We start from the raw sequence: 25,657 nt of genomic DNA, 5'->3' as shown, positions 1-25,657 counted from the left end.
GAGTGAGTCAGAATGAGTGTAACGGAATGAGGCCAAGTGAGACTGACTGAGAAGGGGCACTACCGACTGAGAATGAGTGATACTAACGGCCAGATTCATGAGAGACCCGTTTTGCGAGTCTGAAATAGTGATTCATAAGGAATCGCTATTACAGGCTCGCAAAACGGGATTCATGTAGGAATCGCAAAATTAAATGCGATTCCTACAGATTCCTTAGTTGCGATTAGCAAATTGCTAATCGTAAATAAGGAATACTCCCCATTCATTCCTATGGGCCAAAAGGCCCATAGGAATGAATGGGGAGTATTCCTTATTTGCGATTAGCAATTTGCTAATCGCAAATAATATAGCGATTTGAAGGGTGCCAGGCGAGTCCAAAGGACACCCTGTAGCACCCCTTAAATGCACATTTCAACAGGTGTTGCGCACACACATGTCCTAAGGACATGTGTGTGTGTAACACGCAACTTAGAAAAATGCTTTTAAAAGCATTTTTCTAAGTTTTCGCTATTTACCACGAGGTTTGACCTCGCGGTAAATAGCGGCCGAAATTTGCGATTTCGCAATTTTAAAATGTTTCAAGAATAGCATGTAAGGAATCTCTAATAGAGATTCCTTAAATGCTATTCCTCGCAAATTTGCGAGTTTCTAAATAGCGATTTTTGCATTTGGGATGATGAATCCCAAATGCAAAAATGTCTTTCGCAAAGGGCCAGATTCTCAGAATCTGGCCCTTTGCGAGCGCAAATATGATTGATGAATCAGGCTGTAAGTGCCCAGATGAGTCTGAGTGAGACTGAATGAGTCAGAGTGAGATTGAATAAATAGGAATGAGTGGGTCTGAGTGAAACAATTAGACTGAGTGAGTCCGAGTGAAATTTAGTGAGAATGAGTGACTCACACTGAGATTGAGTGATTTACAATAAGTGAGACTGAGTGAGACTATGTGAGATTAAGTGAAACTGAGTGAGACTATGTGACTCAGTAAGACCGATTAAGATTGATTTAGTTAGAGTAAGTAAAAATGTGTGTGAATGAGAGTTAGTGATTGAGACTGATTGTGAAAGAGTGGGTCGGAGGGAAAGTTAGTACGACCATGTGAGTCAGTAAGACTGAGTGAAACTGAGTTGGTTTGCGTGAGTAAAATTGAGTGTTATTATGCAATGAGTAAAGCAGTCTCAGTGGTGTGTGTGACAGAGAAACCGTGAATGGCTGGGTATACTCCACCACCATCTCTCCTTGGCTTGGACATCTTCCCAAGTTCTTTATCAGTGTTACTTGGAAGAAATGTTGAGATTTGGAATATCTTAATGTCCATAATGATCAATGATGGGTGGACACCTTTAATAGTGGAGAGGCATAATCCTTGGCTGGAAATCCAGTGAGTGCGACTGACTTCTTCTCAGAAGGTTCTGGGGGTTCGCTTAGATCCACTTCTTACTCTCATTCGCATTGTGAATCAGAATTAGTGGACGGAGTGAGACTTAGGGCCCCATTAGGATGGCAGGCGGATGGCGCCGGGTCGGCGGTAGTCACTGCCAGCCTGGCGGGGGCGATCCGCCCGCCATCCATACAGCAAAGACCCCCCGCCATATTACAATGTCTGGGGGGTCCGCGGTGGACATAAAGGGTTTAATATGGTGGCGGTGTCTGTTAGACACGGCCAGCCATATCACAATGGGGGTGGAATCATGCCTTTTCGTGGTAGCATTTCTGCCACGGAAAGGCATGCAGAGTTTACTTGCAGGGGCCCATTGCGGGCCCCCAGGGACTCTGGGAGGTGGGGGGTGCACATGGGGACATTTCAATGTCCTATGTGGCAGGCACCGCGCGGTGCCTGTCACGTTGTGCATTGAAAGGCACAACCTGCCTTTGTGGCATTGCGGCGGGCGGTGCTGTCGGCACCGCCCGCCGCGATGTTTCAAATGTGTGATGCGCCCGCCAGTGTAAAGATGGTGTGGGACCGCTGCTAGCTTTGTGGGCGTTCCCGATTCCCCAGGGTTTGGCAAGTGGACAAAGTCCACCTGCCATACTAATGACCCCCTGAGTTAGCACAGCTCCGCAGCAATGCCACAAAGACAGGTTGTACCTTTCAATGCACAACGTGACATGCACCGCGCAGTGCCTGCCACGTTGGACATTGAAATGCAGGGGGTTCCATATGTACCTCCCATGTGCACCCCACCATCCCCCAGAGTCCCTGTGGGCCCACAACGGGCCACAAGTAAACTCTACATGCCATTCTGTGGCATCATTGCCACCTCGGAAAGGCATGTTTCCGCCCCCATTATAATATGGCTGGCGGTGTCTAACAGACAACGCCACCATATTGAACCCTATTTTCCGTCCGCTGCGGACTCCCCAGCCATCGTAATATCGCGGGGGTCTTTACTTCATAGATGGCGGGCAGATCGGCCCGCCATCCAAATGGGACCCTAAGTGTGGCAGAGTGAGAATGAGTAAGATTGCGTGAATCATTAAAATTAAGTGAGATTGATTCAGAATAAGTAAAAATTAGTCCAAGTGCAAATAATTATAAGCGTATGAGACTAAGTGAGAATGAGTGTGTGATAAAGACTGAATGTAACTGAGCCCCTAAAACCCTCAAGGAAACAGTCAAGTTTGCTCACTAGATTTTGAATGAAGAATTACACGTCACAACTTTAAAAGTCACTAGCCGCCACTGAAAAACAATAATGTTAGCAAAAATAATTCCAAATCACAAAAATAAGGCACATTTTGTCTGGTAGGATTAATCCTAGTTTTGAAGTCATTGTCTAATATTTATGGAATATTCAAAGATTTCCTGGAGTAGTAAAGAAAATCCACCAAAATCATATAATAACTTATGCCCTGAGTCCTATCGGGGAAACATGCTTACTCCGGTCTTTCCCAAAAATAAATCTATGTATTTAAGAGGAAGACATCTACCTGCAAATCATTAGTGACTACTCAGAAAAGAACAAGTTTGTAGATGCTCGCAAATTTTCCAGGTGGACTTACCCACACACATCCACAAACCTTACCCTCCACCCCTGGATATGCAAATGGAGACATTCCACGACATTAACAGTTTGAGTATTGGGAAATCTAATTTGTGTGCGGGAACAAAAGTTTGCACTCCTCAGTCTGTGAAAGAGGAATGTGACTCTAGCCTCGTAAAACCGTTTTTTTTCACAACTACATAGGTACATCAAAAACATTAAATAATTAGCATCAACAATAATAAACAGTACCCTTATGTGCCTCATTTTGTAAAACATATTTCCATGCACTGATTACAAAGGTTAAGAGGCATTTCAGTACTTTTATAATGGGCTGTGTTGTGATCGTCTTCCTGTAACAGATTGTAAAAAAATGCCTATTGGTCTATGTTGGCTTCAATTCCAGGTAGGGGTTGAAGCTCTCCTAAGGCACCATCAGTCACCAGGCAAAAGAGTGAAGCATATGTCTGCAGACCCCACAAGATGTTGCAGATGGGAGACATAGTACCTTCTGGACCTGGAAGTACTTAGCTTTGCATCTAATACTCTCCGACCTTTCACTACCACTTACCATTGAACTGTGTGCACAACTCCCACCTCCTTTCACCCACATACAAAAAAAAATCTAATGACTCAATCTACCACGTGTCCAACCCCGGAAACCTCATCAACATTCCACTCTACACATCATATAGCAAGCAAATGTAGACTTCACTTCATTCTGATCGATTCTTGCGCCATAGTCTGCCTCGCAGCAGACATGGAAGACTTCACCACAGCTCATAACTTTGATGCCCTTTTTATCGCAGGGATCTTGCTCGTCCACAGAATGAACACCGACCTGTATTACCTTCAGCAAGACCATAGCACCCAGCTCAACAACAACAGAAACAAAACAGGAGAAGACACCACGGTTGTCCACTAATTGATGCAACTCCTCTCGCTCCTGCAACACCAGATCTTTGAGCTCTGTTCCTGACACATATATCTGTAAAAAACAAATACCATTCTCTTTTCACCCGATCGACAAACGACCAAAACCAACACAACCTGCAATTCTGTGATATTTGATGTAATCAGTGACTAGTCCAGGTCCCCTCTCTGAAACTAGCAAGATTCACTCTGATTGCAAATCTGTCTTTGATCCTGTACTGTACTCCGCAGGCCAATATACGTACTACAGTACATACAAATATATACACTATATCTTGGAAGAGCCTTACAAAACCACATGCTGCTATCTTTGTCCAAGAAACAGCCAGTCAAGAGATGTTGTTTTTTAGCCTGGTTCACATTTCTCCCTGAGCTCAAACCACTTGTGCTTCACTGTTTCTCCTTTGAAACTGTATCATTTCCCCCTTTTTTGTTGCAGTCTCTCTGCCTCCCTAAGAACTTACCAAGCACAGAGCAGGAGTCACAAACCGCCAGCAGTACTTCATCACTGGCAATGGCCGGTAGCCAATCATATGTTCAATATTGTGATAGAATTTATCAGCCCCTGGAAAAAAACATAAGGAACTATATTTATTCTATGAGAAACAGAAAAAAAAATTGCAAGCACAGGACTGGCTGCTAAGCGATTAGGGACCCTGAATCTCCCAAACACGGTCAAACAAATGGAAGGACCAGTGGGTGCCAGGCATGTCAGAAGCTTGTGCAGGGCCTGCATACTCTTTTTTCTAGTACACAGTAGTATCCTTCAGGGATGCTCTAATTATACTGCCGTCTCAGTGGTGTGGTCGCTCTTAACTTCTGCTTCACTAATAAAGTACGCTGTGCCTTTCCGTTGTGATGATCCTGATCAACAGAATATTGCCATGTATATGTATTTATGGTACATGTGTATTGTGTTTCTCATCTGTGCATTTGGCGTCTCCCACTCCATTATTTGGTTTTCTGAATTTAACATACCCTGGTTCTAAGCTAGCATAATTGTAAAAACATGTAAATGTAAAAAATGAATAAAGTAAAAAAAGATTAAATGCATAAAGTATACACATTTCATGGTGGAAAAGATGTCTTCCTTAACAATACATCATTTGGTTTGATGAGGTTATTTATCTATCTACTAAACTGCAGACTATAATGAAATATGACCCGAGCTTGTTTACCTCAGGCAATCACATTCTTGCCATAAACATGATGTGTATATAGGTCCAACTTGGGTGAAACTAGGAAATTATGGATGAAAGTGCTCCAGTCAATGATTTTGAACCAGAGGGTAAACCTGTGCATATCATTCTATCCTGTTGTTTTAGCGTGTCTCTTATTTTCATTTTTCTTGAAGGAAAGTTTTGATCAGGTGGTTTTCAATAAATTAACGCAATAATGAAAATCTTTATCAGGATAAAACGCTTACAGGTATTTCAATAGAACGGTCTAAGGAGGAGATAGCCATACTTTGGGCCTTGTCTCTTGACCAGACTGATCACTGCCTTCTGTTAACCTGGTAATGGCATGCCCATAGCGGCTCAGTACTTGGGAAAGTGCAATAGTCACATTGTGATATATGGGTTTCTTGAGTGGCTGTCCCAACATATCTGATAGAAGGTGAACGCGGCCGTCCTAATATGAAATGCTCCTACTTATGAGTTCTTGTGTCACTCACCATACACCCAGCCAATGCAGATGCTTTGAAAAATTGCAACACACAGGAGACACATTCCACTGGCGGCATAGTAATCAAAGAGCTGGAATACATATATCCCGCCCTAGAGGGAAACAAATGGTGAGTGAGAGAACAGAAGAAACATCCTTATTAATATGGCTATGTTTTCCAAAATATAAACTGAAACATTACAGTAGAGAATGCAAATAAAAGTATACTGAGAGGCATAAAGCAGCTAAGGGACGGGAGATTGGGTGGTTCAGATAAATTTTTAAAAAAAGAGAGAGGGGAAGAAGGAAAAAAGAGAAGGAGACAAAAGATAGAAAGTCAAAGGAGAAGCAGAAGCAGAGGAAAAAGAAAAGGAAGAAGATAAAGAGAGAAATGGGGTTAGGAGGTAAGAATCATAGGTCTGTGTGAATATTTATGTGAAGATTCACATTTTTTTTTACAACATTTGCAAAGATCTGTAAACAATTTTGCTTTGCTACATCTACCTTCTAATGAATTATGTTCCATTTAAACATACTTTGCAAAAAAACACTTGATATTCGCCACAAAGCCATTGTGTACAGAGAAGCTCATAAACAGCAAGCAGATGTTTCTTTTCCTGGTTGACCACGTTTGAATGGAGTGAAAATATCTCACAATGTTCTGAAAAGTATCTTGCAATTCAACTAACAACTTTAAACTGGCAAAACTAAATCAACAGTAGTTAAAAAAAAATCCCAATGGGAGAAAACTTTGAACTATGGATACGTTGGAAGCCACAAAAAAAAGTACACAACCTACCGAGGTGGGTAAAAGAAACAAGCATTGGTAAATGCAAAATGTTTCGCCTTTGTGATTAATATTAATCTGTTTTTTGTTATAAGCTTTAGCTTGCTGACCGGGAAATAATACAAATAAATTGATGTAATAGCAATATTAGGTGTTTAGAGGAGTTCCGACAACTTTTGGGACTGGTTTCACTGAACCGGCTGCACCATTCAAATCATGACTCTGTTGTCTGCAAGGTAACTGCACTTGTGACTGCCTGCTTAGTAGTAAAATATAGCAATATTAGGTGTTTAGTGGGGTGCCTAGAGCGTTTGGTCCTGGTGCTACTGCACCTGCTGCACAATTCAAATCATAACCCTATTGCCTGTAAGATAAATGCACTTGTGACCGTCTTGTTTAGTAGTACTATTTAGCAATAATCTGAGCTTAGTGGGATCACTAGAGCTTTTGACTCCAGAGCCACTACACCTGCTCTACCATTCAAATCAAGTCCATTTTAATTGCAAGGTACCTGCAATGGTGACTGCCTGTTTAGTAGTTAAATATCAATATGTGTTTAGAAGATTTCTGACAACTTTTGGACCCGGTGCTACTGCACCTGCTGCACCATTAAAAAATTGACCTTGTTGCCTGCAAAATAACTGCACTCGTGACTGCCTGTTTAGTAGTAAAATATAGCAATATTTGATGTTTAGTGGGGGTATAACAACCTTTCGGCCCGGTACCACTGTACTTGCTGCACAATTCAGATCATAACCTTGTTGTCTGCAAGGTAACTGCACTGTTTAGAAGTAAAATATAGCATAGCTCTTGTATATTAACTTTATTTGTAATGCACACTGTTTATCAGAACATTTAGAATTTGCTCATGATGGCCAAATAGATTAAGTTGAAAAAATAAATCTGATAATAACTACAAAGTGCAAAGAAATGTATTGATGCATGAATAGGATATGCCACAAACGTTCTAATGCTAAAGCATCTGCTTTACATAACTAAGTAATAAAAAGCTTGAATTCCAGTATACTGTTAGAAGCTGTCTGCCTTTTCCATGGGCAGAGATTTAATCTTGACAATGAATGGGGCTGATTTTTTTTATTTTTTTTAATTTTTTTATACCTAGATCGGTACACACATTTCCTCATCATGGAGGATGTACCAGGTCTAAGTTTCGATGAAGAAACAATAGAAGAGGCACTAAGATCGGCTCCCTCACTCTTTGGATTGGGGGGGGCTACTGCCTCAAGTGCTGCTAATGAGGACTGGGCTACGGTAACCTCACTTAAAAAAGAATGGCTCAGGATAACTGTACACGGGGCAATGATGACAGAATATCTAAGGGCCAAGATCGCCCCCCAGGGATTAATAGTTAACATCATGCCAAGGCTGTTCCTTGAAGGCGGTCAATTCAAAGTGGACTGGTGTCACGTTTCTTGGAAGTGTACAAAAGACCTTCTGTTTCTGATTGTCAAAACGGCTAAGAGATTAGCTGACGCTCTTCTAGTCAAGATCGCAGCGATCGAAACAGCACTCCAAGGCACAATGAAGAAGACTCCATTTACAGCCAAACTGGTGGAGATTAATCAAGAGATCACTGACATCCAAGAATTTCTCATACAACAGAAAATGACTAAACTGCAAAAAGATATAGCCAAATTCGACAAAGAGAAGGTATATCCCTACCTCAAGGAGGGATACACTAATAATAAGAACAGTTACTCTGTTGATGAGAGCTCAGGTAACGACAGTCGGAAGGGTTCCTCTGGGAGTGATTCTAGTGACAGCTACCCATCCAACAACAGAGGCAATCAACGCCGCCCCAGATGAAACCAAATGCCGAACAATGGCCAAATGTACCAAGGTCCCCCACAGATGCCACCGCCTTGGCAATACCCCTTCTATCCTCAGGGCCCTCCACAATTCTACCCAGTTAACCCACCTTTTTTAGGCAGAGGCTGGGGCAGAGGAAGAGGGCGCAAGCGAGGAGGGCAAAAAAACTGTCCAATGGCAAGACCAACCGACTGCACAGACAGTGGTGGAGACCAGGAGCACAACCAGAGGCAGGAGAGTCTGATTGTGAATCTCTCCAGTAGAACATTGAATACGTTGGAGACGGAAATCCTTGAGAAGCGACTAGGCTTTGTTCCCACTCCAACACCTGACAGCTTCACTGAAATGTGCGAAGTAAAACAACTTTTCAGGAAGGTACGTCTACGCTCCTTCTTTGCAGATAAACCTGACCAAGACAAAACTGACACAGGGCTACATAAACCCTCAACCTTTACCCCTTTAGACTCGATGGTGCTTCCTGAGATACTAGCCTTTGAGAGGGCGGTGCTTAGGAGTCTGAACAACAAACCAACGACCGTCTCTTACAAAAATCTTAGCACAGCTGAGAAACAAGCTGTTCTAGCACTGGGTAATGATACCAACATAGTAATCAAACAGGCAGAAAAAGGTGGGGCCACTGTTATCCAGAACAGTACTGACTATGACATTGAATGCAAACGTCAACTCTCTAACACCACCCATTACAGACCACTCACTACAGACCCCACAAAACGACTTAGTAGTACAATTGCTAGTCTTGTTTTTAGAGGGTGAGACGAATGAGTGGATCTCAAAGAATGAAGCAGCATTCTTAGTCAACTCAGACCCGGTCATCCCGTACTTTTACACCCTCCCGAAAATCCACAAAGGGATATCACCAGTCCCTGGGAGGCCCATTGTCTCCGGCATTGGCTCATTGCTTGAGCCACTGTCGAAATTCTGTGACTATTTTCTCCAACCAGTGGTAAGAAAAATTCCATCTTTCTTACAAGACACCAGAGATGTCCTCCGCCTCATCGAATCCATTGAGGGGAGGGAAGACGTTGATCTCCTCCTCACCATGGATGTTGAGGCTCTGTATACTAATATCCCTCAGCAAGCCACATTGGAAGCAGTAGAATCCACCTTGCTCTTAGAGGAGTGGTCCTCTCCAACCCCAGTTTCGTTCATCATGGCATGTGCTTCCCTGGCATTGACGGAAAATTTCTTTCAATATAGATCCCAACTATACCATCAGATCCAGGAAACTTCCATGGGTTCGACTTTTGCCCCAAGCCTGGCATGTATTTACATGGCAACTTTTGAGGAAAGCACTATGAGATCTGCACTCAACCCCTACCTCGACAATATCACCCTGTGGCGCAGGTATATTGACGACATCCTCATTCTCTGGAAAGGCAATCGCACAACTTGTGAGGCTTTCTGTACCTAGGTAAATCTTCAAAACCCTTACCTTAAATTCACCGGTACCATCTCCGAAACCACCATCCCCTTCTTGGATCTCTGCATTAATCTGAATCCAACTGGTCTCAGTACAACTCTCTATCGCAAAAGTACTGATAGAAATAGCCTCTTAATGTACAAAAGCCACCATCCACGAGCCCTGAGGGACAATCTCCCCTTTGGGCAATTCCTCAGGGTCAGGAGGAACTGTACAGAAAAAACAGATTTCCAAAGGGAAGTAACACTCCTCCAACACAAACTGCAGGATAGAGGATATCCCACCAGACTACTGAGCCAGTCGCGTAAAAGAGCACTGATTAACCCAAGGAAGAGCTTATTGGAGCAACAACCTAAGCCCAAAGATGATCAGATAACTTGTGTCACCTGCTTTACTCCAAACTCATCATTCCTGAAGAAAACCATAAAGAAACACTGGCCTATAGTGAATTCTGGCGGATTAAAAATCCCCAACCCCAGATTCGCTTTCAAAAGAACGGCTAACCTTAAAGATGCCCTAATACACACACGTCCTAAGAAAAACACCACTGATAACCAGAGAACATTGTGGAACCTTCCCCCAGTGGTGGGACACTTCCCTTGTGGCGGTTGTGCTGTATGTCCACAGACAGGTCAGTGTAAAGAGGTTAGAATCTCAGACACTTTTGTGTGGCAACTTCGCAAGCACACTAACTGTAACAGCACAAGATGTATTTACATGATTACATGCCCCTGTGGGAAAAACTATATAGGGATGACCATGAGGCACATCAAAGTGAGGATTATGGAGCACAAAAGCAACATCAGGTGCTCCAAAACACATACCAAACTGTACGAACATTACTCCCAAAACAACCACTCTGCAGATAGTCTCACATGGCTGGTCCTGGAATCCCACCCAGCCATTTCCAAACAAGCACTGTTTAGGATTGAACAGAGATGGGTCCATCGTCTCCGACTGGACTCACTTGGGTTAAACGACTCTGTTCCATGGGCTTCCTTGGGTGTGTAATCCTACTGACCCTGCTAGCAGGCTATCTGTTTTCCCCCCCGTGAACATCTCTCTGGTCAAGAAATACCCGCTGTACCCCTGCCATTTTGTGCACATGTCGTGCACATTAACATACTGGCAGAGAATCATCTGGGCGATATTTTACACCCCCGCAGGCTATCTGATTCCTGCCTTTAACATCCCTCTGTTAAAGTAATCTCCGTTGTACCCCTCCCATTATGTACACATACCATGCACTATAACATTTTGGCAGAGAATCATATGGGCAATTCTATACACCCCCGTAGGGAAGTTGTCATTTACTGATTTCCTACTCTTGACCCACTTAAACCCGCCGATTCCTCCCTTCCAAAATTGCCGCCGCTGTCACCATACTGCCTAGATTTAGGTTGCCTTAGCCGACGCACATGCGCGAATGCGGCAAAGGGGGCGGTACCCCGGCGGTGAGATGCAATTGTGCACTCAGATGCTGGATACTTAAACAATGGCTCCCAAATGCTGGCCGTTACCAGCTGCTCTGCGTCTTGTCTCAGACGCCGTTCGTGGGGTAGGTGCACCGGTTAGGACCGGATGCCGCCAAAGGTGAGGCACACTTCCTATTCTGCCCTTCGTCCACCAGTCTTATAATCGGTGAGTCTTGGCTGCTGTATCTCTCGGATTGTCGGGAGTTCGGGTCTCTGTTAACCCGTCGCGACCATGCCGCGGTACTGTCTGTAGGTCTGTTTGACTGCCGGGTGGGTTGGTGCGTTGTGCGGGGCTGCCTCGCTGCTCCGGTTTGCGCTTCCTCGACGGATCTGTCTGGGGCGCGATACGGGTGCTGCGTGTGCCTGGTTCTGCGCACACCGAGCCCTAACGCTTTATCATCAGGCCTGCCCTTACTAAGCTGGGAGCGGGGGTTATATCGGGCTACTCCGCCAATTGAAATGAGAGGTAGACTGCCAACCTCCCAGTGTCTGCCCTTGATGGCGGGGAGCCCACACGCCCCTTTGCTACCAACAGTCCAATGACCTTCATAATAAATCGCCTCACAATTTGACAATGATTCCCCCCTATCAGGTACCATACCTTTTCAGCCAGTCCCACGGGAGCAGACTGTGAGGTACCTCAGGGAATCTTCTGGGGTAAGCCTTCTCTTTAACAGCCCTTTCCTCCAATGCAGCACCTTTTGCCTTCATCGCTTTCACCGCTGCATGTTGTGCCATAAACTAGTTGGTCACGTGAAACCAACACCAACTTGTTATGATATATGCACGGTTTTTAATCCTTCACTACGATTTTTGTGTATGTGTGCTTGCACTACAGTTGAGTAACTCCTTCACATTTGAAGACTTCACTGACGCTGCTAATTTATGAATTGTTTTCATTTTCATCTTTACAGGTTATAATACTGCAGCAGGACCAATTGGCCTGCATTCAGGTATTACCGACCATAAAAGGTTGTATACCTCATTGTAATTTTTATCCTTCACCATTATTTTTCACTGTGTGGTACTATTCTACTGAGGTCCTGAAGAATTGTCATTGGGCAAGAAACATGTTGACCATATTTGAGGGTAGCAGTTAATATTGCTCGGGTAGTTCCAGGGCAGTTTACCTCCACTCACACCCCTTTTAACCAAGGGAGTCACCCACGAGAATAAATTAGGTTGTGGACTGACTCACCTTTATTAGCTTCACTTTCACGTCACGACCACACTCCCCCTGCCCTCTCACACACATGCACCATATTTCCGGAACAAAAGATCTCCGATAAAGAGCCCCGGTTTCGGGAGCCCGTCAGACATTGCAGCGCCAGTCTGACGAGGAGCAGAACCCATATGATGAAGCATGACACCTAGCTTGCTGGGTGTGTGAGGGTTTTAGTTCCAACTAGGGGATTCCCCCCTCTTACTAGCACACACACTTCTCTGTTCCGTCACTCTTCCCGGGGAAATTTGTACCCTCTTTTGCTACTAATGAATGGGGTTGAAACAGTGTGAACAGCTTTAGTAGAAGTATGATAAATGCGTGCAGCCAGGGGAAGTTAACAAAAAAGAACGTTTCACACAAAGCGAATGAACACAGTAATTCGATGATGGGGACTGATAAGAGCCAGATTTTGAGATATATTAAATACAATAGATTTCACATGTGCAGCGCAGGAGAAACCTAAAAAGGAAAACAAATAGGCAAGCACACGACCAAATGAACAATAAGGGCATGCTAGAAGTTCCTTTTAGGGTTTATATTTGATTTCAAGAGATTTCACTGTTCAGTGCTGGCAAAACCTAAACATTGAGTCCCTCGTGCAAAGTGCAAGTTTTGTGGGTATGGAGACCTCTTGTTTTAAAAACAAAGAGCAGGCTTGTGCCTATTAGCACAGAGAGACAATAGATAGTGGTTGATTATACAAAATGTTGTGGGTGAAGCTGGAGATTTGATGGTATCACTGTTTGCAAGACATAATAGCTGCATAAACACATATAGATAAATGCACTTGCAAAATCCTATTATGCAGGGTCTGGAACTCCATCCCTCGAGCCAGCAGAAAGACTCCATCTTATGATAACTTTAGAAAAGAAATGAAAGGCATGTTGGTCCGTCAACAGTTCACAATATAAAGAGATGAAGTCAGTGCAAAGTTATATCAATTATGAAAATACCTCTCTGAAAACTAGTTCAAACAATAATAGATGAGTGTCTGCCATCCTTGCAAAAAGGATTGTCTCTTATTTCCTTATTACAGGTCGGTTATGACATCATTAGTCACCTGTATTAAAGAAATTACATAGCTGCTCATCTGTTATAACGTATTGCAATTGAGTTCTGAAGTCACAATGCCTGCTGCCAGGAGCTGAGGGGAAGGCTGATGACAGAACAAAAAAACAGCAAGCATTTGCAATGCATTAGGTCTCACATTCATGGAAGTTTAAGCTATTGGCATTGTCAATAAAAATACCTTATATTTATGTTTTGAAAACCAAAACATAAATAAAAGGCACTGTCATTTACAATGCCAATAGCTCAAACTCTCGTACATGCGAGACCTATTGCATTTCAAAAGCTTGTTATATAGAGCGGACATTACCCATTTGCAATTTAAAAAAAGCATTTGCAATGCAATAGGTTTTGCATTACAGAATTTCTAAGCTACTGGCGTTGCAAATAATACTGCTACACCAATAGCTCAAACTTTCAGTAATGGGAGACCTAATGCATTGCAGATGCTGATTTTAAAAGGTTACATGTCTTAGAGATTTCTGCTATGACAAGCAAGCGGCGCTCAGGGCACAGCTGCAAGGAAAATGGTTAAGAGTGGAGGAGGGATGGGTAGATGAGGGTCGGACAGAACAGCGAGATCTCTCAACAGTAAACAGTGGGAGGGGGTGTTTGAATGATGGGGGAAGAACAGGCTGCTGTGCAAGTTCAGAAAGGCAATACATTGCTTTGCCAATATGAAAAGAAAATAATAGCAGGGCCATACATAGTTTGATCGCATGGTTCCTGAGGCGTGAGCCGGGAACAGTGATTTATTTTAAAAACAAAACTTTTAAAATTGTTAGAATTGTATTTTGTGTGTTATTTAACCGGAAACTACTGCCCTGAGCACTCCCTACCTCCGGTTCAGACCTGCGCTTTTCAGCGGGGGCTACAGCAGCCCATTCGACGCTGCACAGAGTAACACCGCCACCATCTTGGGTTAGTGAGAGGGCGAGCAGATAACTTGCTCGGCCCTCCCACCCTGACTACTATAAAAGCTCATTCAGTCGGCCCTCTCCCCATTGATAGTTCGATCGCATGGTTCCTGAGGCGTGAGCCGGGAACAGTGGTTTATTTTAAAAACGAAACTTTTAAAATTGTTAGAATTGTATTTTGTGTGTTATTTAACCGGAAACTACCCCCCTGAGCACTCACTACCTCCGGTTCAGACCTGCGCTTTGCAGCGGGGGCTACAGCAGCCGATTCGACGCTGCACAGAGTAACACCGCCGCCATCTTGGGTGAGTGAGAGGGCGAGCAGATTACTTGCTCGGCCCTCCCACCCTGACTACTATAAAATGGCACCTCCTCCCCGGAAGCGCAGGGGACGGGCGCAGCGGGCGCGCCAGTGATGCCAAAGGCGAGCCCGTCTGCGCCCGTCCGCGACTGACCGGGACCAGGGGCCACCGATCCTGCGCCTTTTTTGATGTACACTCCTGCGCTGCTCCTTGCCCTTCAGGGCAATTGGTCTATTAGCCCTCCTACGCTTGAATGCATAGCAGCCCTTGGAATTTCAATTCCTTCCCCGTTCCTACCGCTGTATTACCACCTAAGCCCAAGCCTGCTCCTCACTCGGTGTGTCCCCCTATTCCCCCCTCTCCCTTGCCCTCCTCGGCTCCTGCCTACCTTCTTAACACTCGCTCAGCTGGCAAACAACAACTGGAACTGTTCAATCTCCTCGATACTGAGTCCCCAGATTTTCTGTTCCTGACGGAAATGTGGTTCTATACTGCCTCCGCGCCTGACGTTCTATCCGCACTACCCATTTCCTATTATGCCCTTCGGGCAGATCGCCCTGATGGGAAAACTGGCGGAGGTGTAGCCATGATTATTCGGTCTCACCTCCAATTCCAACCCTTGGCCTATCCTCCTATACCTAATGTGGACTTCCTAGTCGCCCGCTCAACGAACCTTCTAGCTCCCCTTACCATTGTTCTTCTATACCGACCCCCCCAAACCATGCCTCACTTTATGCCCGCTCTTCAAGATTTGTTGGCCACTCTTGCTATTAACAATTCGTCTGTTCTCTTACTGGGCAACTTCAACTATTGGCCTGGTGACCCCAGGGAAGATCAGACCTTCAAAGATTTTTCCGACACCCTCCGCTGCTTTAATTTTACCTCCCACATCCATGCCCCGACCCATGTCCATGGCCATATTCTTGATCAGATATGGTCGGTTGGTCGAACCATATCTCCCACTATCATTCTCCCCTGTACTTGGTCGGATCATTCGATCATCTCTTTTTCTATCAACCTCTCTGTCATTGACAGGCCTCCCCTGCCCAAGAACATCTTAGCTCGGAACTGGAACCGGGTGGATTTTAACACCCTCCACTCCTCCCAGGCGACCTCTCTTCCCGATCTGCCCGACCTTCCTCTCGACTCTCAAGTCAACGCTATTAATTACTGGCTGTCCTCTTCCTGCGACCTGGTCGCCCCCCTCAGGAGGGTCAAGGCTTGTCGCCTCCACGAAGCTAACAAATGGTTTTCCAGTGACCTTAAAGTACTCAAACTGGCCCTCCGTCAGCCAGAGGGCCAGTGGAGGTGCAATTACTGCCCCCTTCTGAGGGACCGATACAGGTATCTTCTTAAAAACTATAAGAAAGCCATTCTTTTAGCCAAACTGGAATATTTTTCGGGTAAAATTCTGTCAGCAGCTAACAAATCTAAGGAGATTTTCTCCATTGATTATAACCTGGCCGCATCAGACAGAGTTAACCTTAGTCCCACCCCCTCCCAATCTCTTTGCCTTTCCTTGAACAGAGAAGATCACTAACATCAAGCGGAAAATTTCCCCTCCATCTTCTCTCCTTCCCGCTGCTCCCCTTCTCCCTCTGCTCTCCTCCCTTGACCATTTTCCTCTAATCTCAAGGGAATCCTTCCTCACCCTTCTCGGGAAGGTCAAGTCAGGCTCCCCTGCTGACTGTGGTCCGGCTCGCATATTAAGGGAGCTGTTTTCTGGCTGCCCTGACCCCTCTCTATTCCTCCTTAATGCATCTATCTCCCTAGGTATAGTTCCTTCTTTGTTTAACCCCTTCGCTGCTCATGACGAGCTCTGCTCGTCATGAGGCACACTGGAGCTGTGCTTATGACGAGCTGAGCTCGTCATGAACAATGGGATTCAAAGCCTCCCAGCACCGGAGGGGAAAAGTCATAGCAGCCAAGGTGTTAAATCAGCTGCAGTCATCCCCATTTTGAAAAAAAACAGGTTCCGACCCCACCCTTCCTGCTAATTTCAGACCCATTTCCTTGCTCCCTTACCTAAGTAAGATCCTGGAGAGCCATATTACTTCGTGCCTGTTTACTCATTTAGAGGAAAACCATCTTTAAGCCTCCCATCAAGCTGGCTTTCGCCCAGTCCATTCGACCGAATCTGTGGTCATTTCTGTCCTTGACGAGCTGAAGAGCAAGGCGGACTCCAACTCCCCCCAGGCTTTGGTGCTCCTTGATTTATCCGCTGCCTTTGACACGGTCGACCATTCCATCCTCTTCGACCATGTCAGGGGAGCGGGCATCCAGGGCACTGCCCTTTCTTGGCTCTCCTCATTCCTCCAGGGCAGTACGCAGGCCGTCCGTCTCTCCGGTTACTCTGCCCGACTTCGGTCTGTGCCTTGTGGGGTCCCCCAAGGCTCCTCCCTCTCCCCCCCTTCTTTTTAATCTTTACATCTATCCCCTCATCATTTCCCTGCTCAACATGGAGGTCTCTGTGTACAACTACGCAGATGACCTTCAGCTTGTTTTTGACCTCTCCCCTGCCCCTGATTCTCTTCTCAAATTTCAATCTGTCCTCATCTTTATTTCTGACTGGATGAATCAAAATTCCCTCAAGCTTAACCCGGACAAAACGGAGTTGGTCCTGACTGGTGGTTTCATCAGCCCTTGGACACCCGCCTTTTGGCCTTCCATCTTTGGCCCCCCTCCGGTTCCCTCAGGGACAGTTAGAACCCTGGGCATCAAAATCAGTCAGGACCTCTCCATGCGTCCCCAGGTTAGCTCTGTTGTATCATCCTCTTTTCTTTCCCTCGGGATTATCCGCAAGATCTCCCGTTTCTTTTCCACTGATGCCCTTAAAATAATTGTTCTGGCCATGATTCTCTGACGTTTGGACTACGGGAATTGCTTGTACGTGGGCATCCCTGCCTATGAGCTCCGGCGCCTTCAGACCATCCAGAATCAGGCCCCCGCCTTATCCATCGGCTTCCCAAGTCCAACCATACCACCCCTCTCCTCAAATCCCTTAACTGGCTTCCCATCCTCCAGAGAACTCTCTTCAAGATGGGATGCCTAGTTTTCATGGCCCGTGACCGCACTGCTCCCGCTTTCATCAATTCCATGATTACCCACTATCACCCTTGTCGCAATCTTCGCTCCTCCAGCCAGGTTCTCCTCTGTGTCCCCCGCTTCCGTAAATCCAGAGCCGGCGGTACCTGATTTTCCATTCTCGCCACCCGCTTCTGGAACAGTCTCCCACCCACCATCAGGTCTATCACTGTTTACTTGCATTTCCATAAGGCGCTCAAAACCCATCTGTATGCCCAGGCCTTCACAAACCTGTAATTCCCTGGCTGCCTCTTCCATCTGACACTATCAATCCTCCAGCGCCAGGAAACCGCTTGGTCACAGAGCGCTCTACAAATACTTTCAACTTCAACTTCAACTTCATACATAAACAATTAAAGGGGCACTTAAAGTGAATGCTAGCTGTGCTTGGCTTCTGCTCATGCCCAGCTGCAGACAATACCACTTTATGGAAGTTAGCTTGATAGCTGTATCCAAGCACACTCTTACATGAGGGTAACCTCAAAGTTAAGTGCCAAGCACAGAGCCTGGATTTAGCTGGATCCGTGCTGTGGAATGCGATCCACTATTAGGCCAGCCACAAGAACATATGAGGAGGATTTGCAGAGGTTTAGCCTATCAATCCTCCTTTTAACAAGGTAGATTCTGCTTACCTTGTCCACCAATTCACCAAGAACTAAAACAAACATACATTCAACTTGAGCATGGCTTAGGAGTTTGACTTAATAAAACAGTAGGACAAGTATACAAAAAGGAGTGCAGTTTATAAATCTTTGTAACATTTACTAACAAAACTTAAAGCATAGAGAGCAGCTGTCCCAAGTTAGGAGAAAAGCTCATTTGTCTATTTTACATGTTTGCCCTCTTAAAACCTCTCTCATTGGTTTTCATAAAGCAGGCACAACTGTAATGCTGCTAAAAGAACATATTTTGGCTCAATGACAAGCTACACGAACCCCAGGTCTTTAAGGGTTCTCGTCACCTTTTTTATTTTAATCATATCAATAACAAATATAAACGTTCAATGCCCACCAGTGTCCCTGATGGAGAAGGGTTGGAGCTGCTTACTAAGTGACGCTGTTAATGTCTAGATGCGTATGCGGTCTAACGCTTGTAAATACCGAATTGTAGTGTAGTTCCTATATCCCTAATAGGCTCTGCGCATTGGAATAATATACACTATAGATTTGACATAGGATGAGGTCAGTATGTCTCTATCGAGTACATTAAACCTAATTGTGTGTTCCAGCTAACTCAGAGGTCACTAGAAACTTTCTTGAACAAATAAGCAGGGATTAGTCTCTGACAACTGCATAAACATGACAACTTTGTTTCCCTTAGTGTCGGAATAATATCTTCAGAGTCGTGGAAACAATAGATAACTATTTCACTCAGTCAATCGTGCATGCTTTATTTCTAAAGAGTTGCACAAAAATAGAGAGACGGGCGTTTCAATAAAAAGGGTTTATTGAACAGTCTTCTTTCTCATGCAAGAGATATGAAACTGCTACAATTGTTAGACAGAATGCGAAGTATAATGCTTACAGCGCAAACAGTAATATAAAACAATACTGTATAGCATTGTCTGTTGCTATGACATATTTAAAAATACATACATAAATAACACAGGCTAAAATACTCAACTGGTGCTTTAAAATACGCCGACCCCAATGTACCTACCCTAGGTATGAGGGAAGAAGTAGGTGCTGGTCTATCTTAGTTTTAGTTTTGCCAAGAATTGCCAAAGGTTTCTCTAGGTTCTAATTAGCTCCATACCTTAGAATGATAGAGGTTGGTATCTCTTTCCCGGGACTCAATTTCCCAACACCCCGCAAGGGGAGTCAGAAACACTGAAGCTGGATTCTCGGCAGGAGGATGACAGCTTCTAGTCAGTGCATCAGCTGGGGAGTTGGCTTCCTTCGGCACTTGCTGTAGCGAACTGCATTGGGCAAGTAGGTAGTCGAACTGCACCGAACCGCACCGTGCTTTGCTATAGCAGGTGAAGGTATATTTATACCTTGATGGTGTTTAAGAGTGCCAGTATTGACGTAAACGTCGGGCATACGAACGTCATGAATAAAACCCTAAGTAATAGATGTTCATGCATAATAAATTAGTTCTTGGAGAAATCAATATCCAGGCAAGTGGAAGTCTCTAACGCTTAAGAGTTTGGTTTTCCAAGAAGTCATTGTGACATAGATGAACAGATGTAAGTAGCCATGCCTGTATTTGGGTAGCTATGGGCTATGCCTAAATAAGGACTGGATTTCTATGTCTATATAAGGGCAATGTGAATTATACCTATATAAGGGCATGAATCGGGAAATGCATACGGAATCTAAAATCGAACACAAGTGAATCTCTAGACTTATCACATCATGAAGGTTTCTAGCAAACTAAGCAAGTGAAAGCATATGGAGCTTATTAGGAGTTTCCAGATGTGGGCCGATTGCGCAGTCATGCAGGATCTCACAAGTATAGCGAGGCAATAGCTAGGAGTTAATAACAGGTGAACACTTTAGGGAGGGAAAGGTAAAGAAGGAGTCCGCGGATGGGTCGCAAGGCAGCGCTAGTCATTATCTTGCTTCCCACTCCACATTAAATCAGAAGTATTTGCAATGCAATAGGGCTTGCATTACTGAAAGTTTGAGATACTGGCTTCGCAAATAATGCGTGAGACCTATTGCATTGTAGATGCTGGTTTTGAAACGTTACATGTCTTAGAGATTGTCTGCTGTGTAAAGAGGGGGTGCTAAGGAGACAGCAGCAAGGGAAATGGTTAAGAGTAGAGGAGGGGTGGGTAGATTAGGGTCGGACAGGACAGCAAGATCTCTCAACAGTGAACAGCGGGAGGGGTGATTGGGGGAAGAACAGGCTGCTGTGTGCGTTAGGGAAAGAAATGAAAATAAAAGCGGCGCCATACATAAACAATTAAAGGCGCGCTTAAAGTGAATGTGGTGCCATCCATTTATAAATGAAGGTGTTACACTATGCTATATGTTAATCTGCATCCCTCACGTCTTTAAAGATACAGCGGAAATCTGTGTGCGTACGGGAAAGAAATGAAAATAAAAGCGGCGCCATACTTAAACAATTAAAGGTGCGCTTAAAGTGAATGTGGTGACATTCATATACAAATGAAGGTGCTAGACCATGTTATATGTTAAAATGCAGCATTCACATCTTTAAAGAAACAGCAGAAATACGTGATAAGTAATAATACCAAGAAGACGTGATATCGCGAGACTCGCTGTGTGATGGGGCGGGGCGGAGCGAGGCGCTTGGGAGAGCCAGATGGTGCCTGATCGCGTGCTGTAAGGGTGCCACGAGGAAAGCCAGATGGCGTCTGTTCACGTGCCCACACGCGTAACTGCAAGCTTGGCCACAAGCAAAAGCTTGTGGTCTGATTTCTAAAGCCCACTCAGTAAATGTCTCGTCAGTGCAGCGCATGCGCTGGCTCAGGCGAGGCCTAAAATTGAATCATGGCTGTTCTGTTCTCTTTTTTCGATGAGGAGTAATATACAGAAAGGAGATATATATAGCAACATGTTTACTATTTTCACTTCAGGTAATCTTCACAAATCTCTTTGCATGTTTCTACCCATTCTGCATGGTTCTACCTATTCTGAGCAAGAGCTTTTACTAGGCTGATTCTAATATCTTTTTGCACAAAAATACAACTGGTTTTTGGCATGGTCAATTTTGCACTAAGGGCCAGATGTAGGTAAGTAACATTTACCGAATCTTAATTACCGAAATTTACCGAATTTTACCGATTCAGTAATTAAGATTCGGTAAATGTGAGGTGTTGGTATGTAGGGAATCCAGATGTTCCCTTTTACCGAATCTGTAAAATTCGGTATTTACCGATTCGGTAAATACCGAATCGGTAAAGCCTATTGATTCCTATGGGCTTCAAAGCCCATAGGAATCAATAGGCTTTACCGATTCAGTATTTACCGAATCGGTAAATACCGAATTTCACAAGGGTGCAGGGGGTGTCACTTTGACACCCTCTAGCACCCCCAAAAAAGGTTCGAGGGCCATGTGGCAGGCATACCTGCCCTAAGGGCAGGTCTGCCTGTCACATGACATAGGTGTGTATGCACACATGTGCATGCACACCGGAATCGGTATTTTACCATGGATTTGTATTCCATGGTAAAATACCGATTCTGTAAGCCATGTGCAGTAGGTACATTGCCTACCTACATAGCATTTTCGGTAATTTTACCGAATCGGTAAATATTACCGAATCGGTAATTATTTTACCGATTCGGTACATATTACCGAATCGGTAAATTTACCGATTCGGTAATGATACCGATTCGGTAAAATTACCGAAAATGTGCCCCTACATCTTGGTAGCCCTCTACCGATCGGAAACGGCCGAAAATCGGTATTTTCGGCCGTTTCGGATCGGTAAAGGGCTACCTACATCGGGCCCTAAATGTTTGCAATTATATTGTACATGTTTACAGATATCCTATCTCTTCCAAATGAAACTGCGCCAAGAGAGTTTGATTACATATTATCTCAGTTTTACATGTACTGTTCTCATATTGCATACATTGAAAGAAAAGGACAGAATAACAGCTAACTTAAAACTCTGACGTACATACAACAAGCAGGGAGACCACCGAGTAACACGGAGGTGCAGCCATACTGACACACAGTAGATTTCCCCTGTTGAAGTAGCTCCTATTAAAACACAACAGATGGTTGTTTCCGGCTACGGCCTAATAAAATGAAAGCAGCGTTCCTTAAAGGTATGAAGATTCTTAAAGGGGCAGTGTTAGATCTGGGGGTTTCTAGTTGGCAATGGTATACACCTTTCGGTCGCTCCCCCCTCGCTCCCCGACTTATCCTTTCCTATTGCTGCTGCTTGCATCTCACATTGCGCCCCTCACAGGATCCACCGGTATCGCTTTGTGCTTTGGTGATATTTGTAATTTAACTGCATTGCGAAAGCTTTGAATTTGTTTGTGCATTGTGATTCATAGCGCTTTGACTTATAACGCCGGCCGCTCTGCTGTGCATTGTTGTGCGACTTTGTAGAGACATATACTTGCCTGCTATTACTTTGTTTGCACTCTCGGTGCCACAGTCGACTTGCTGCCCCTGCCTCGCCTCCCCTTTGACCTCCATTTTGTTGCTGCTCTTCCCAGGCCCGCCCCTCCTACCCGCTACCGCCTCCCAGCTGCTGACCCTCCCACCCACGAACAGAGAGCTCGCCACCTCCTCTAGTCATTTGTGACCGCCCGGACTCGATCCAGAACGGACGCTCCCCCCTCGCTCCCCGACTTATCCTTTCCTATTGCTGCTGCTTGCATCTCACATTGCGCCCCTCACAGGATCCACCGGTATCGCTTTGTGCTTTGGTGATATTTGTAATTTAACTGCATTGCGAAAGCTTTGAATTTGTTTGTGCATTGTGATTCATAGCGCTTTGACTTATAACGCCGGCCGCTCTGCTGTGCATTGTTGTGCGACTTTGTAGAGACATATACTTGCCTGCTATTACTTTGTTTGCACTCTCGGTGCCACAGTCGACTTGCTGCCCCTGCCTCGCCTCCCCTTTGACCTCCATTTTGTTGCTGCTCTTCCCAGGCCCGCCCCTCCTCCCCGCTACCGCCTCCCAGCTGCTGACCCTCCCACCCACGAACAGAGAGCTCGCCACCTCCTCTAGTCATTTGTGACCGCCCGGACTCGATCCAGAACGGACGCTCCCCCCTCGCTCCCCGACTTATCCTTTACTATTGCTGCTGCTTGCATCTCACATTGCGCCCCTCACAGGATCCACCGGTATCGCTTTGTGCTTTGGTGATATTTGTAATTTAACTGCATTGCGAAAGCTTTGAATTTGTTTGTGCATTGTGATTCATAGCGCTTTGACTTATAACGCCGGCCGCTCTGCTGTGCATTGTTGTGCGACTTTGTAGAGACATATACTTGCCTGCTATTACTTTGTTTGCACTCTCGGTGCCACAGTCGACTTGCTGCCCCTGCCTCACCTCCCCTTTGACCTCCATTTTGTTGCTGCTCTTCCCAGGCCCGCCCCTCCTCCCCGCTACCGCCTCCCAGCTGCTGACCCTCCCACGCTCCGCCCCCTCTACTATCCATTTAAAAAACCCGTCCCAACGCGCAGCGTCCACACGCTACGGCCGCGCCGAAGGTGCGCCTAAGGTAAGCCCGTCTACGCCCGTCCGCGCCAAGGACCCGCCCAGCGCCAGAACCCCTGGTCCCCGTATTGCCCAGCCTACCCGCATTACTTACAACGCCTCCACACTCATTGCACTAAACCCCGGCCGTCGCCCCAACTGCGCCCAAGCCGCACCTGGACACACCCATGGACCCTTCACATGCAACTCCTGCAAGTTTGACGGCACCAAGACCAACCCCACATCCACAAACAGCAAACAGAAACCTGACACCAACCACCTAAAATGCATCCTGCTCAACACCCGCTCGGTCCACAGACACGCCATCGACCTGTGGAATCTACTAGACACCATGTCTCCCGACGTTGCCTTCCTAACAGAAACCTGGATGAACGCCTCCTCAGCTCCGGACATCACCATAGCCATCCCGGAAGGCTACAAGATCATCCGAAAGGACTGCTCCAACCAAACAGGAGGAGGCATCGCCATCGTCCATAGGAACTCCATCCGCATCTCAACCAGCTCAGACGTCAACCTCGCTAGCGCCGAACACCTTCACTTCCAGATCCACATCGACCCCAAGACCACACTCAGAGGCACCCTCCTCCACAGGCAACCAGGACTCCGTGCACAATTCAGTGAAGACATCACTGACTTCATCACCCCTCACGCCCTCCCCTCCGAGGACTACATTCTACTGGGAGACCTCAATTTTCACCTGGAAAAGAGCAACAACAACAACACCACCACCCTCCTGGACAATCTCGCCAACCTCTGACTCAAACAACTAGTAAACACCCCCACCCACCACGCAGGACACACACTCGACCCTATCTTCACCTCCAGCAAACACATCTCCTTCAGTCATACTTCAGTTCTCCATTGGACGGACTACAGCTGCGTTCACTTTGTCTACAAAAAGACCACAACACACAACCATCCTCAACCTACTCTGCAAAGAAACTGGAACAAAATCACCATCGACCAGATCTCCTCATCGCTTCTTCAATACCCCCCTGCCCACTAATTGAACGCCAACCAAGCAGCCATTAACCTCACTCAATGGCTAACCAACAGCGCCGACAACCTAGCACCTTTGAAAAAACGTCAAATCAAACTAGGCAGCAAAAACGCCCCCTGGTTCAACGATGATCTTAAGAAATCTAAGAAACTCTGTCGCTCCCTTGAAAAGGCCTGGAAAAAAGACCCAAACACCAACACCAGGGACGCCTTCAAAAACGCCACCCGCATACACCACCAACTGATCCGAACTGCCAAGAAAGCTGCATTCAAAGACCGACTAGACAACAACGCCCACAACAGCAAGGAACTATTCAACATCGTCAAAGAGTTTACCAACCCCACTGCCAACTCCAACGACATCACTCCCTCTCAAACCCTTTGCGACTCCCTAGCTTCGTTCTTCCATGACAAAATCGCTGACATCCACAACAGCTTCGACAACCAACCCGGAGACCAACCCACCCAACCTTCTACCGTTCCTTCACCCCCCTTGAACATCTTTAATGACTGGAACCCAATCTCCACTGAGGACACCATCCACCTGATGAACTCCATCCACTCAGGATCCCCTACAGACCCATGTCCTCACCACATCTTCAACAAAGCAGACTCCATCATAGCACCTCATCTCCAAGACGTGGTCAACTGCTCCTTCAAATCCGCCACCTTCCCGGAAAGCTGGAAACACGCCGAACTCAGCGCCCTCCTGAAAAAACCCACAGCTGATCCCACCGAACTCAAAAACTACCGCCCCATTTCGCTCCTACCATTCCTGGCCAAAGT

The 25,657-nt window shown here is 45.6% G+C and overlaps 1 protein-coding gene across 1 annotated transcript in view; it reads right to left on the bottom strand.

Moving 5' to 3' along the window:
• The window catches only part of LOC147671268 (sodium- and chloride-dependent GABA transporter 2-like), a gene marked incomplete at its 5' end in the record, with an annotated part of 176,156 nt that overhangs the window by 6,791 nt on the left and 143,708 nt on the right, over nucleotides 1-25,657 (bottom strand). The window contains 2 exons of the mRNA XM_086948113.1: nucleotides 4,382-4,482; nucleotides 5,593-5,695. Of these exons, the coding sequence (XP_086804239.1) occupies nucleotides 4,382-4,482; nucleotides 5,593-5,695 (204 nt within the window). The remainder of the gene's footprint in view (nucleotides 1-4,381; nucleotides 4,483-5,592; nucleotides 5,696-25,657) is intronic.

Source organism: Lissotriton vulgaris, unplaced genomic scaffold (genome assembly GCF_964263255.1).
Source record: "Lissotriton vulgaris unplaced genomic scaffold, aLisVul1.2 SCAFFOLD_2664, whole genome shotgun sequence".
Lineage (NCBI taxonomy): Eukaryota > Metazoa > Chordata > Amphibia > Caudata > Salamandridae > Lissotriton > Lissotriton vulgaris.
This window is presented reverse-complemented; position numbering and strand designations above follow the sequence as displayed.